The 13,698-nt window shown below is 34.7% G+C and overlaps 1 protein-coding gene across 4 annotated transcripts in view; it reads left to right on the forward strand.

Annotated features, from left to right (window-relative positions):
* Positions 1-13,698, forward strand: part of LOC132196733 (gastrin/cholecystokinin type B receptor-like) — a 46,588-nt gene that overhangs the window by 26,407 nt on the left and 6,483 nt on the right. Inside the window, exons 7-8 of one of the 4 annotated variants that reach the window (XM_059619568.1) lie at positions 455-649; positions 1,290-1,481. In XM_059619568.1, the coding sequence (XP_059475551.1) occupies positions 455-649; positions 1,290-1,326 (232 nt within the window). In that variant the 3' untranslated portion in view covers positions 1,327-1,481. The remainder of the gene's footprint in view (positions 1-454; positions 650-1,289; positions 1,482-13,698) is intronic. The other 3 variants (XM_059619569.1, XM_059619570.1, XM_059619571.1) reach the window with 3 other exon arrangements.

The following is a 13,698-nucleotide window of genomic DNA, read 5'->3' on the forward strand; positions in this document are numbered from 1 at the left end:
TTTCAGTCCGTTTCCTTTCGCCTTCTCTTATTCACAGAAAATACGTAGATCGGCTCTTATGTTTGTTTGCTTTCATTTCAAACCCACAAACCCTTGATACCCCCTTTCAGTACAAAACTTTAACTCCTCTTTAAAGGGATGTGTGCTATACTTGCTTTTCCTGCAAACTCCACAGGAAACTCATTGACTTTCATGCTAAGCCGATGCCTTCTACAGAGAGGGGCTATATACTTTCAAGCTGTCTGTACATGTATTTTCTCTGTCGCCCCAATTCCAATTCCTCCGTGCTAAATCCCACATGATTTGGATTTTGCTCCCAGAGCGGTTTATTCACACACTTGAAATTTATTCATCCCTTTCACGCATGAAATCCAATTAATCCTGGAACAACTTTTTGGAATGGAAAGTTGCTCTGGTGTGGGATATCTGACGCTTCTTGCATCTCTAATTTCAGCTGCATCAACCCGATTGTGTACGGATTTATGTCGCGCAATTTCCGCGAGAGCTTCCACAAGGCGCTGGCCAGGTGTTGCTTCCGTCGAAAAACACGTCTCCCGCCCCGAGGTACTGTCAGTAGTTTTAATGGAAAAAGACATATGTCCGTGTCAGTTAATTCTCGCACCACTTCTGTCCGCTATGCTGATACCAGGTAAAATGATCAGTCGGCAATTTTTTTTATAATTTTTTATTTAGAAGCAGTAACTAGTCAAATTAGGTCTTAGCTTAGAAAATTTTTCCATCATCTTAATTACCTAAATTATTTTTCAATATGATAACCTTTTTTAATATCATAATCTTAATTTTTTTTTAAAAATACTAATTTAAAAAAATGAATGAGTTCATTTATCAGGAGCATACGTTTAAAAATGAATTTTCACTTTTGGTTTTCCACTTTTAATTCAACTAAACGTAAGGATTAATTAATTCAGTTTTTAAAGTTATGCAACTTGCCTCACTACCACGTGTGGCCAGTTGCATAATTTGAAAATCTCCTTCCATAGTCTTGCTTCAGTCTCTGTTAAATGAGAACTAAATCTAAAATTTAGTTCTTCTGTAAAAGAAGAACAAACATTGGAAACGAAAAGAAGTTTCTCTTTTTGTTAAGTGAAGATACTCTCTCTTCTGACTTTACCCTCTCAGGGGAACCTCTTCTATCTCATTTGAAAGAGAAACGGGCGGAGGGCAAAATAAATTCCCTGCGTCGCAAGACAACTTTTTTCTTATGCCGAAGACGTTCGCGAGTCCAGCAGTCTTTCGATCTCTCTAAACAAGGCATGTCAATAAAACAGTTTTTGCAGAAGCGCTTCAATGAACAGGCCGTACTGACGGGGCCGGTTAATGGTCGGGGCCAGCGCCGCTGGCGAGCGGCTCAACAAAATCAGCGAAGCCGAGTCTGCCTCCGACCCGTTCGACCATCGCAACGAACACAACAATGGACTGCACGACCTGCAGGCCGGTATCCAGGAGAGCGTCATTTAGAGGTAAATCGCATCAGCAATGTATCTCGTATCAAACCCTCGGCTATTGTTAAAATGGGGTAGGCATCGCCTATATCAAAATGCTGGATGAGAAATAATCTGAATGTGCGCAAAAGCAATGGCTCGGAAATCGACGTTTTGAAAGAGGGTCCTTCAAAATGATTATGCTTATAATATATTCAGATTTACTCATTAATTTGGGCCATTTTTCCATTCCTCAAATTTTCACGACCAAATGCAAAAATTTAGATCATGAATTAAAAAAATTAATTTAAAAAGTTTTTTTTTAAATTGTTTTTAATTCATTCCATTATGATCTTATAAAATTTAAAACAGTTAAAATTGAAACAAATATATTTGTATGCAGTGTTTGAACAATTGAAAAGTTGTGCAACTGTAAGAAGTGAAAATACGCACAACTTCTCTAAGTTGCAACCCTTTGAGCCAACTTACTTTCCTGCTGAGAGCACGAATTCAAATGAGACGAATAATAGAATCTTTCCATTCATCCTACTAATGAAAGGAACCAAAGGGACCGAGAGAAAGCTTTTTCTTTTCCCGCCCAAGTGCGTACGCTATTTAAATTCCCAGCGAAATTAGATTAAACATCCCACGCTAATCTGATTTGCCTGCACTCTGCAATTGATTAAATTTTATCAAATTTTTAATAATTACGATCCGTTCAGTCCAAACCTTCGCTGAATAATTGTTAGTGCCTTTTATTAAGTATTTTTACCCTTTATATTGCGATTATTTTATTTATAGAGCAGCTTTTTGACAAAACTGGCAATAAACGAGGCCCTTCCATTTAATAGGCTTTTAATGAAATTGATTCTGTTATCGTGAAAATCGATGAATCGTTTGAAGTGGATGCTGATACATGCGTTAAAAAAAAACAATAACCAGTATCGTAGCCAACTTTTAGAGCTTTTCCATTTACTCCACTTTACTTTACAATAAAATTATATGCTAATTCTAGAAAATCAATTTTCCTGCTAATAAAAGCGTCTCTGCGGAGAAATTCAGGATTTCAAGTGTTTATTTTATTGACTCTGCGCGCCAACAAAGGAATTCTCTTGTTTACCAATCTATCGCACCTGCTGTGATGCGAGATAAGCCGACGGAGTCGACTATGAGCACTACTTGACGATCGGAATCGTGGTTTCTGGCAATCAATGCCTGTTCAGCGGCCAAGTTTGCGCGTCCGCAATTAAAATAATTGAATCTGCCCATTGTTTGGCTGGCACAATAGCTAGCTGGGGTGGAATAATCGGCTGGTGCTTTTTGCCTTCAATGGATAGTTTGATGTTCCAGAAGCAAAAAGGCAAACAAACAATAGCAAGCTTGCTTTGCGGCAGTGTGCAATCGTCGCCTTTAATGAAACCAATTATTTTCAATTCTCATACAAAATTTCTATTTCTGGATGAGATGACAGCTAAATTTTGATGAAATTTGAAATTTGACTCTCTTGTGAAAACCGTTATTATGTTTATCAACTTTGAACGGTGCCTAAAACGCGGAAAAGTTAAGGCTGGGAAATTTCTCGGGTGGTTATTTAAGCATTGAAAAGTTTCAAAACTGATGGAGTTGCTACCAGCGTCGCTAAATTCATAGCCCCTCTGGCGCCGCGAGAGAGGTTTGACAATGGGAGTTTCAGCAGCTCGGATCTGTATAATATGTCTTCCATTTTTGTAAAGAATCTTCCCGCGGCTATTTTATTTTAGCCACTCTTTTCTCCAACCTTTCCACGCTTTAAGTCTCCTAATTCTAGCGCGATAATTAGCAAGATTCAAAGTTTTAGTTGCAAAAAGTGTTTTATTTATTTATTATTACGCAATTACTGCTCAGCCAGTTTTAGAAATTTGTACCATGAAGTTATAAGTTATGTAACTCTTTCAATTCATACTTAAAAAATCAAAAACTTTAAACATGCTGGATATTCGTGCTGCATTTGGGAAGAAAAATATTAGATGAGACGATTTTCTTGTACAGTTTCAACGCTGGCAAATAAGAGGAAGGCGTTCTCAAAACTTATCTTTTGGCTAAAAAAAATCCTCTCAAATAAAAACAAGTATTTCCTCAAATTTGATTTCCATGAAAATTAAATTCACCCTTTTTGAACAGTATTTATCTTGGTGTAAAAAATGTCTCTTTACCTTTTGAACGCACAGCTTTTCAGACTTTGTTTGACCAGCACTTTGACTTTCATATTTGGAGGAGAAATTTTCGTGGGTGAAATTTTGAGAGGCACTCGTAGCGCAATTTCATTGCTGAGCAGCCTTTTTCGCACAACTGATTTTTGTTCCTTGCAAAGCATAAATCCGAGTTACTGAAATTTTTCACAAACATTCATAACTTAATTTATGATGAAGTAGAAACTCGCTCGGGCGAATTAAAAAATGAGAGGTTATTTATTCGCCTCCTTGCCTTTTGCCACTTTTTGAGTCTGTAATGTAACTATATTAAGCGATGCGGCATTCAAAAGAAACACTCTTTTCTTTACAAGTTTGGAGAAAACAAGCGTGAAGCGTGAACTTTCTCCAAATTTAATTTTGTTTACCCCTTCATATTTTATTTTTGTTTGCAGAATTTATCAAAGGACTTGTTCCAGCGGAAAACAAACAAGATGCTCTTTTTATTTTTGTCTCTTTCTAACTCAGTTTTCTCGATCAGAAATCTTTTGTCTCTCTTAAGAATTTAATATTTCTGACAAAATTCCAGCAATTGTTATTTTGAGAGATATATCTGCAGCACTGTCATGTGCTGCATATTTCACCAATTCAGGGAGGGTTGATTTTCACTGGCCGTGTTTTAACTCTGACGGGCAGTTTTAGTTTTAATTAGTTACAGACTACGGAGGAACTGGCAGGTTGACGTTAATTCTCATTTAGTTCATTTCACAGGGGGGCGGACGATGCCAAATTTGTGTGGGCCGTTCGTTTTTCCCAACGATGAAGGCGTTCCGTTCATGAATTTTTAATCAATGGATCGTGTGGATTAGGATCACCATCAATCACTTGTAATTAACGCTTGTCGTGCTCGAGAAATTCTGCTCTTGCGACATTGATTGGTTCTCATTTAGAAATGAATTTGCTTATTTACGAGAGGAGGTGAATGATTGGTGGCTATTAATCATATTTGTGACACAGATGCCTAACTAAAAGTAGTAATTTTTAGTTACTTAAGATTAACTAATTTGTATTCGACAAATAATTATGATTGCGCAGTTTATTTTATTAAAAAAAAAAACATCAAATTTATCGAATTTGAAAGCAATTTTCACTTCTTCTTTTTTCATTTCATACTTCATTGAAAAAATTTAATACGCTTGAGAAGCGTCGTCCAATATTCAATACTTAATTACTATTTACAATTCCAACCTCGCCAATGAAAAACATCAACGGAGTAAATTATTGTCGCCTAAAAAAGCTTTTGCAATATATCTTTTTTTACGGTTGCTCGCAATAAAACTTGGAAAGCAATACAATTTGATTTTGGTTATACTCGCTACCAAATAATATCAAATCAAGCAAAAGTAAAATCGTACAATCATTTTACCGTGAATCAAAATATAATTTATGCAGTTTTGCCTTAAAAATTCAGGAATTCAGTTTTATTTTTAAACTGCCAAGTGCTAGAAAATATATGGAAAGAATATCATACTGTTTCCTTTGTGTGGAAGCGAGAGAGGCGTCTTTACTATGCAACAGGAAATTTGGTGTGTCACTCAAAGAGCAGCTACTTTTGCGCCTTTGGAGTGACACGCTGATTTAGATTTGGATGGGCGACTCTCTTCTTCTCGCAGCACCTCTTCAGTGCGCTCTTTCTTCTTTGTAAATGTCTCCTCCAAAATGTGATGAGAGTTGTTTTGCAAGAGGTAATGTACGCGTCGTGTGCTGTTATTAGAGGAAATGAATGGCCTTTTCATAACAGAAGGAACACAAAAAGTGCGCGAGTTGATATTTCAAAGCGCCGTGCTTTTGAATCGCATTCAAATTACTCATGCGATACAATTTTGAAATCAATGAAGGGAATTATTTTACTTTGATCAAAACACTGATATTTGCTGCTGGAAAATTAGGTATCAATTCCCTAAAACCAATCTGAGCTAATATAATTTTGTGAGTATTTTCATATTTAACTCAAAATTTTTCGCTGCAAGTCCTTTCAAATGAGCCAAATCCATAGCCGGTCAGGTAGCAAAGGAGCTAAGTGCCAAAGGAGCTAAAAAGCAAAGGAGCTAAATCCACTATTGACCTAAAACGCGTTTGTTCTTGGAATTGGTTCGTTTCCACCTTATGAGTGACTGGATATCATTAGATAGCATAGTTTATATGACAACATGGGTGGAAAAGTGCCTGTTAATGTGCAGTGGTTATGCAGCCACGCCATACACCGTCGAATTTCGCTTCATATAAACATCAAAATTACGTTTTTCCGCTTTTCTTTATTCAATTTTTAAAAACTTTACAGCGTTTTAAAGATAATTTTTCAGATATCTAAAACTGAGTATGTGGCAAAAATTAATATTATGCCATATTATTAAAAACTAATGAAATCTAACTGTATAGTGCCATTCTCATTTTAACAAGCTCTTCGCGATTATTGAATCGCGGAGTTGCTTTATGCATATATATTGTATTAAAAATACTATTTCTGCTTATGAATTAACTTTGAAAAACCGTATAAATAAACATGATGATTGAAAATAAACAAATAAATGATTACAAAAAGTGATAATAGAATTGAATTGAAAATAATTTAATAAATGAAAGACCTACTCAACATAAAGCATTGCACTTATTGATAAAAAGGAGTTGCTCAATTGAAATTGACCAAAAACACAATGAAAAGTTTATAAGCAGTTTTTCAATTAAGCAGTAAGTTCATAAGTTTTTCATTTAAGCGCTATATATTCATAAATTTTATTGTTCAGGCGCATCAAGAGAATTAAATCGAGGGCGCTTGCACAGCGGATTCAATATTAAAAATTGGATTCGTAGTGAAAATATTGAATTTAATTTTTTTCATTTAAGCGCTATATCTTCATTAAATTTTATTGTTCAGGCGCTTCAAGAGACTTCAATCGAAGGCGCTTGCACAGCCGAGTCAGTATTGAAAAATGGATTCTTGGTGAAAATCTTGAATTTAATTTTTTTCATTTAAGTGCTATATCTTCATTAAATTTAATTGTTCAGGTTGTTCAAGGGACTTAAATTGAAGGCGCTTGCACAGCCGAGTCAATATTGAAAGTTGGATTCTTGGTGAAAATCATGAATTTAATTTTTTTCATTTAAGCGCTATATCTTCATTAAATTTTATTGTACAGGCGCTTCAAGGGACTTTAATTGAAGGCGCTTGCACAGCCGAGTCAATATTGAAAGTTGGATTCTTGGTGAAAATCATGAATTTAATTTTTTACATTTAAGCGCTATATCTTCATTAAATTTTATTGTTCAGGCGGTTCAAGGGACTTAAATTGAAGGCGCTTGCCCAGCCGAGTCAATATTGAAAGTTGGATTCTTGGTGAAAATCATGAATTTAATTTTTACTATTTACGCGCTATATCTTCATTAAATTTTATTGTTCAGGCGCTTCAAGGGACTTCAATCGAAGGCGCTTGCACAGCCGAGTCAATATTGAAAGTTGGATTCTTGGTGAAAATCATGAATTTAATTTTTACTATTTACGCGCTATATCTTCATTAAATTTTATTGTTCAGGCGCTTCAAGGGACTTCAATCGAAGGCGCTTGCACAGCCGAGTCAATATTGAAAGTTGGATTCTTGGTGAAAATCATGAATTTAATTTTTACTATTTAAGCGCTATATCTTCATTAAATTTTATTGTTCAGGCCCTTCAAGGGACTTAAATTGAAGGCGCTTGCACAGCCTAGTCAATATTGAAAGTTGGATTCTTGGTGAAAATCTTTAATTTATTTTTTTTCATTTAATCGCTATATCTTCATTAAATTTTATTGTTCAGGCGCTTCAAGGGACTTAAATTGAAGGCGCTTGCACAGCCGAGTCAATATTGAAAGTTGGATTCTTGGTGAAAATCATGAATTTAATTTTTTTCATTTAAGCGCTATATCTTCATTAAATTTTATTGTACAGGCGCTTCAAGGGTCTTTAATTGAAGGCGCTTGCACAGCCGAGTCAATATTGAAAGTTGGATTCTTGGTGAAAATCATGAATTTAATTTTTTACATTTAAGCGCTATATCTTCAATAAATTTTATTGTTCAGGCGGTTCAAGGGACTTAAATTGAAGGCGCTTGCCCAGCCGAGTCAATATTGAAAGTTGGATTCTTGGTGAAAATCATGAATTTAATTTTTACTATTTAAGCGCTATATCTTCATTAAATTTTATTGTTTAGGCGCTTCAAGAGACTTCAATCGAAGGCGCTTGCACAGCCGAGTCAATATTGAAAGTTGGATTCTTGGTGAAAATCATGAATTTAATTTTTACTATTTACGCGCTATATCTTCATTAAATTTTATTGTTCAGGCGCTTCAAGGGACTTCAATCGAAGGCGCATGCACAGCCGAGTCAATATTGAAAGTTGGATTCTTGGTGAAAATCATGAATTTAATTTTTACTATTTAAGCGCTATATCTTCATTAAATTTTATTGTTTAGGCGCTTCAAGAGACTTCAATCGAAGGCGCTTGCACAGCCGAGTCAATATTGAAAGTTGGATTCTTGGTGAAAATCATGAATTTAATTTTTTACTATTTAATCGCTATATCTTCATTAAATTTTATTGTTCAGGCGGTTTAAGGGACTTAAATCGAAGGTGCTTGCACAGCCGAGTCAATATTGAAAGTTGGATTCTTGGTGAAAATCATGAATTTAATTTTTACTATTTACGCGCTATATCTTCATTAAATTTTATTGTTCAGGCGCTTCAAGGGACTTCAATCGAAGGCGCTTGCACAGCCGAGTCAATATTGAAAGTTGGATTCTTGGTGAAAATCATGAATTTAATTTTTACTATTTAAGCGCTATATCTTCATTAAATTTTATTGTTCGGGCGCTTCAAGGGACTTAAATCGAAGGCGCTTGCACAGCCGAGTCAATATTGAAAGTTGGATTCTTGGTGAAAATCATGAATTTAATTTTTACTATTTAAGCGCTATATCTTCATTAAATTTTATTGTTTAGGCGCTTCAAGAGACTTCAATCGAAGGCGCTTGCACAGCCGAGTCAATATTGAAAGTTGGATTCTTGGTGAAAATCATGAATTTAATTTTTACTATTTAATCGCTATATCTTCATTAAATTTTATTGTTCAGGCGGTTTAAGGGACTTAAATCGAAGGTGCTTGCACAGCCGAGTCAATATTGAAAGTTGGATTCTTGGTGAAAATCATGAATTTAATTTTTACTATTTACGCGCTATATCTTCATTAAATTTTATTGTTCAGGCGCTTCAAGGGACTTCAATCGAAGGCGCTTGCACAGCCGAGTCAATATTGAAAGTTGGATTCTTGGTGAAAATCATGAATTTAATTTTTACTATTTAAGCGCTATATCTTCATTAAATTTTATTGTTCGGGCGCTTCAAGGGACTTAAATCGAAGGCGCTTGCACAGCCGAGTCAATATTGAAAGTTGGATTCTTGGTGAAAATCATGAATTTAATTTTTACTATTTAAGCGCTATATCTTCATTAAATTTTATTGTTTAGGCGCTTCAAGAGACTTCAATCGAAGGCGCTTGCACAGCCGAGTCAATATTGAAAGTTGGATTCTTGGTGAAAATCATGAATTTAATTTTTACTATTTAATCGCTATATCTTCATTAAATTTTATTGTTCAGGCGGTTTAAGGGACTTAAATCGAAGGTGCTTGCACAGCCGAGTCAATATTGAAAGTTGGATTCTTGGTGAAAATCATGAATTTAATTTTTACTATTTACGCGCTATATCTTCATTAAATATTATTGTTCAGGCGCTTCAAGGGACTTCAATCGAAGGCGCTTGCACAGCCGAGTCAATATTGAAAGTTGGATTCTTGGTGAAAATCATGAATTTAATTTTTACTATTTACGCGCTATATCTTCATTAAATTTTATTGTTCAGGCGCTTCAAGGGACTTCAATCGAAGGCGCTTGCACAGCCGAGTCAATATTGAAAGTTGGATTCTTGGTGAAAATCATGAATTTAATTTTTACTATTTAAGCGCTATATCTTCATTAAATTTTATTGTTCAGGCGCTTCAAGGGACTTAAATCAAAGGCGCTTGCACAGCCGAGTCAATATTGAAAAATGGATTCTTGGTGAAAATCATGAATTAAATTTTTTTCATTTAAGCGCTATATCTTCAATAAATTTTATTGTTCAGGCGGTTCAAGGGACTTAAATTGAAGGCGCTTGCACAGCCGAGTCAATATTGAAAGTTAAATTCTTGGTGAAAATCATGAATTTAATTTTTTTTCATTTAATCGCTATATCTTCATTAAATTTTATTGTTTAGGCGCTTAAAGAGACTTCATTCGAAGGCGCTTGCACAGCCTAGTCAATATTGAAAGTTGGATTCTTGGTGAAAATCTTTAATTTACTTTTTTTCATTTAATCGCTATATCTTCATTGAATTTTATTGTTCAGGCGGTTCAAGGGACTTCAATCGAAGGCGCTTGCACAGCCGAGTCAATATTGAAAGTTGGATTCTTGGTGAAAATCATGAATTTAATTTTTACTATTTAAGCGCTATATCTTCATTAAATTTTATTGTTCAGGCGGTTCAAGGGACTTAAATCAAAGGCGCTTGCACAGCCGAGTCAATATTGAAAAATGGATTCTTGGTGAAAATCATGAATTAAATTTTTTTCATTTAAGCGCTATATCTTCATTAAATATTATTGTTCAGGCGGTTCAAGGGACTTAAATTGAAGGCGCTTGCACAGCCGAGTCAATATTGAAACTTGGATTCTTGGTGATAATCTTGAATTTAATTTTTTTTCATTTAATCGCTATATCTTAGTTGAATTTTATTGTTCAGGTGGTTCAAGGGACTTAAATCGAAGGCGCTTGCCCAGCCGAGTCAATATTGAAAGTTGGATTCTTGGTGAAAATCTTGAATTTAATTTTTTTTATTTAAGTGCTATATCTTCATTAAATTTTATTGTTCAGGCGCTTCAAGGGACTTCAATCGAAGGCGCTTGCACAGCCGAGTCAATATTGAAAGTTGGATTCTTGGTGAAAATCATGAATTTAATTTTTACTATTTAAGCGCTATATCTTCATTAAATTTTATTGTTCAGGTGCTTCAAGGGACTTAAATCAAAGGCGCTTGCACAGCCGAGTCAATATTGAAATTTGGATTCTTGGTGAAAATCATGAATTTAATTTTTACTATTTAAGCGCTTTATCTTCATTAAATTTTATTGGTCAGGCGCTTCAAGGGACTTAAATCGAAGGTGCTTGCACAGCCGAGTCAATATTGAAAGTTGGATTCTTGGTGAAAATCTTGAATTTACTTTTTTTCATTTAATCGCTATATCTTCATTGAATTTTATTGTTAAGGCGCTTCAAGGGACTTCAATCGAAGGCGCTTGCACAGCCGAGTCAATATTGAAAGTTGAATTCTTGGTAAAAATCATGAATTTAATTTTTACTATTTAAGCGCTATATCTTCATTAAATTTTATTGTTTAGGCGCTTCAAGGGACTTAAATCAAAGTCGCTTGCACAGCCGAGTCAATATTGAAAAATGGATTCTTGGTGAAAATCATGAATTTAATTTTTTTCATTTAAGCGCTATATCTTAGTTGAATTTTATTGTTAAGGCGCTTCAAGGGACTTCAATCGAAGGCGATGGCACAGCCGAGTCAATATTGAAAGTTGGATTCTTGGTGAAAATCTTGAATTTATTTTTATTCATTTAATCGCTATATTTTCATTAAATTTTATTGTTCAGGCGCTTCAAGGGACTTAAATCGAAGGTGCTTGCACAGCCGAGTCAATATTGAAACTTGGATTCTTGGTGATAATCTTGAATTTAATTTTTTTTCATTTAATCGCTATATCTTAGTTGAATTTTATTGTTTAGGCGGTTCAAGGGAGTTTAATTGAAGGCGCTTGCCCAGCCGAGTGAATATTGAAAGTTGGATTCTTGGTGAAAATCTTGAATTTATTTTTTTTCATTTAATCGCTATATCTTCATTAAATTTTATTGTTCAGGCGCTTCAAGGGACTTCAATCGAAGGTGCTTGCACTGCCGAGTCAATATTGAAACTTGGATTCTTGGTGATAATCTTGAATTTAATTTTTTTTCATTTAATCGCTATATCTTTGTTGAATTTTATTGTTCAGGCGCTTCAAGGGACTTAAATCGAAGGCGCTTGCACAGCCGAGTCAATATTGAAAGTTGGATTCTTGGTGAAAATCATGAATTTAATTTTTACTATTTACGCGCTATATCTTCATTAAATTTTATTGTTCAGGCGCTTCAAGGGACTTAAATCAAAGTCGCTTGCACAGCCGAGTCAATATTGAAAAATGGATTCTTGGTGAAAATCTTGAATTTAATTTTTTTTCATTTAATCGCTATATCTTTGTTGAATTTTATTGTTCAGGCGCTTCAAGGGAGTTTAATTGAAGGCGCTTGCCCAGCCGAGTGAATATTGAAAGTTGGATTCTTGGTGAAAATCTTGAATTTATTTTTTTTCATTTAATCGCTATATCTTCATTAAATTTTATTGTTCAGGCGCTTCAAGGGACTTCAATCGAAGGTGCTTGCACTGCCGAGTCAATATTGAAACTTGGATTCTTGGTGATAATCTTGAATTTAATTTTTTTTCATTTAATCGCTATATCTTTGTTGAATTTTATTGTTCAGGCGCTTCAAGGGACTTGAATCGAAGGCGCTTGCACAGCCGAGTCAATATTGAAAGTTGGATTCTTGGTGAAAATCATGAATTTAATTTTTACTATTTACGCGCTATATCTTCATTAAATTTTATTGTTCAGGCGCTTCAAGGGACTTAAATCGAAGGTGCTTGCACAGCCGAGTCAATATTGAAACTTGGATTCTTGGTGATAATCTTGAATTTAATTTTTTTTCATTTAATCGCTATATCTTAGTTGAATTTTATTGTTCAGGCGGTTCAAGGGAGTTAAATTGAAGGCGCTTGCCCAGCCGAGTGAATATTGAAAGTTGGATTCTTGGTGAAAATCTTGAATTTATTTTTTTTCATTTAATCGCTATATCTTCATTAAATTTTATTGTTCAGGCGCTTCAAGGGACTTCAATCGAAGGTGCTTGCACTGCCGAGTCAATATTGAAACTTGGATTCTTGGTGATAATCTTGAATTTAATTTTTTTTCATTTAATCGCTATATCTTTGTTGAATTTTATTGTTCAGGCGCTTCAAGGGACTTAAATCGAAGGCGCTTGCACAGCCGAGTCAATATTGAAAGTTGGATTCTTGGTGAAAATCATGAATTTAATTTTTACTATTTACGCGCTATATCTTCATTAAATTTTATTGTTCAGGCGCTTCAAGGGACTTAAATCAAAGTCGCTTGCACAGCCGAGTCAATATTGAAAAATGGATTCTTGGTGAAAATCATGAATTTAATTTTTTTCATTTAAGCGCTATATCTTCATTAAATATTATTGTTCAGGCGGTTCAAGGGACTTAAATTGAAGGCGCTTGCACAGCCGAGTCAATATTGAAAGTTAAATTCTTGGTGATAATCTTGAATTTAATTTTTTTTCATTTAATCGCTATATCTTCATTAAATAATTAAATATTATTGTTCAGGCGGTTCAAGGGACTTAAATTGAAGGCGCTTGCACAGCCGAGTCAATATTGAAACTTGGATTCTTGGTGATAATCTTGAATTTAATTTTTTTTCATTTAATCGCTATATCTTAGTTGAATTTTATTGTTCAGGCGGTTCAAGGGACTTAAATCGAAGGCGCTTGCCCAGCCGAGTCAATATTGAAAGTTGTATTCTTGGTGAAAATCTTGAATTTAATTTTTTTCATTTAAGTGCTATATCTTCATTAAATTTTATTGTTCAGGCGCTTCAAGGGACTTCAATCGAAGGCGCTTGCACAGCCGAGTCAATATTGAAAGTTGGATTCTTGGTGAAAATCATGAATTTAATTTTTACTATTTAAGCGCTATATCTTCATTAAATTTTATTGTTCAGGCGCTTCAAGGGACTTAAATCAAAGGCGCTTGCACAGCCGAGTCAATATTGAAAAATGGA

This window comes from Neocloeon triangulifer, unplaced genomic scaffold (genome assembly GCF_031216515.1).
Source record: "Neocloeon triangulifer isolate White Clay Creek 2 clone unplaced genomic scaffold, ASM3121651v1 ptg000012l, whole genome shotgun sequence".
Lineage (NCBI taxonomy): Eukaryota > Metazoa > Arthropoda > Insecta > Ephemeroptera > Baetidae > Neocloeon > Neocloeon triangulifer.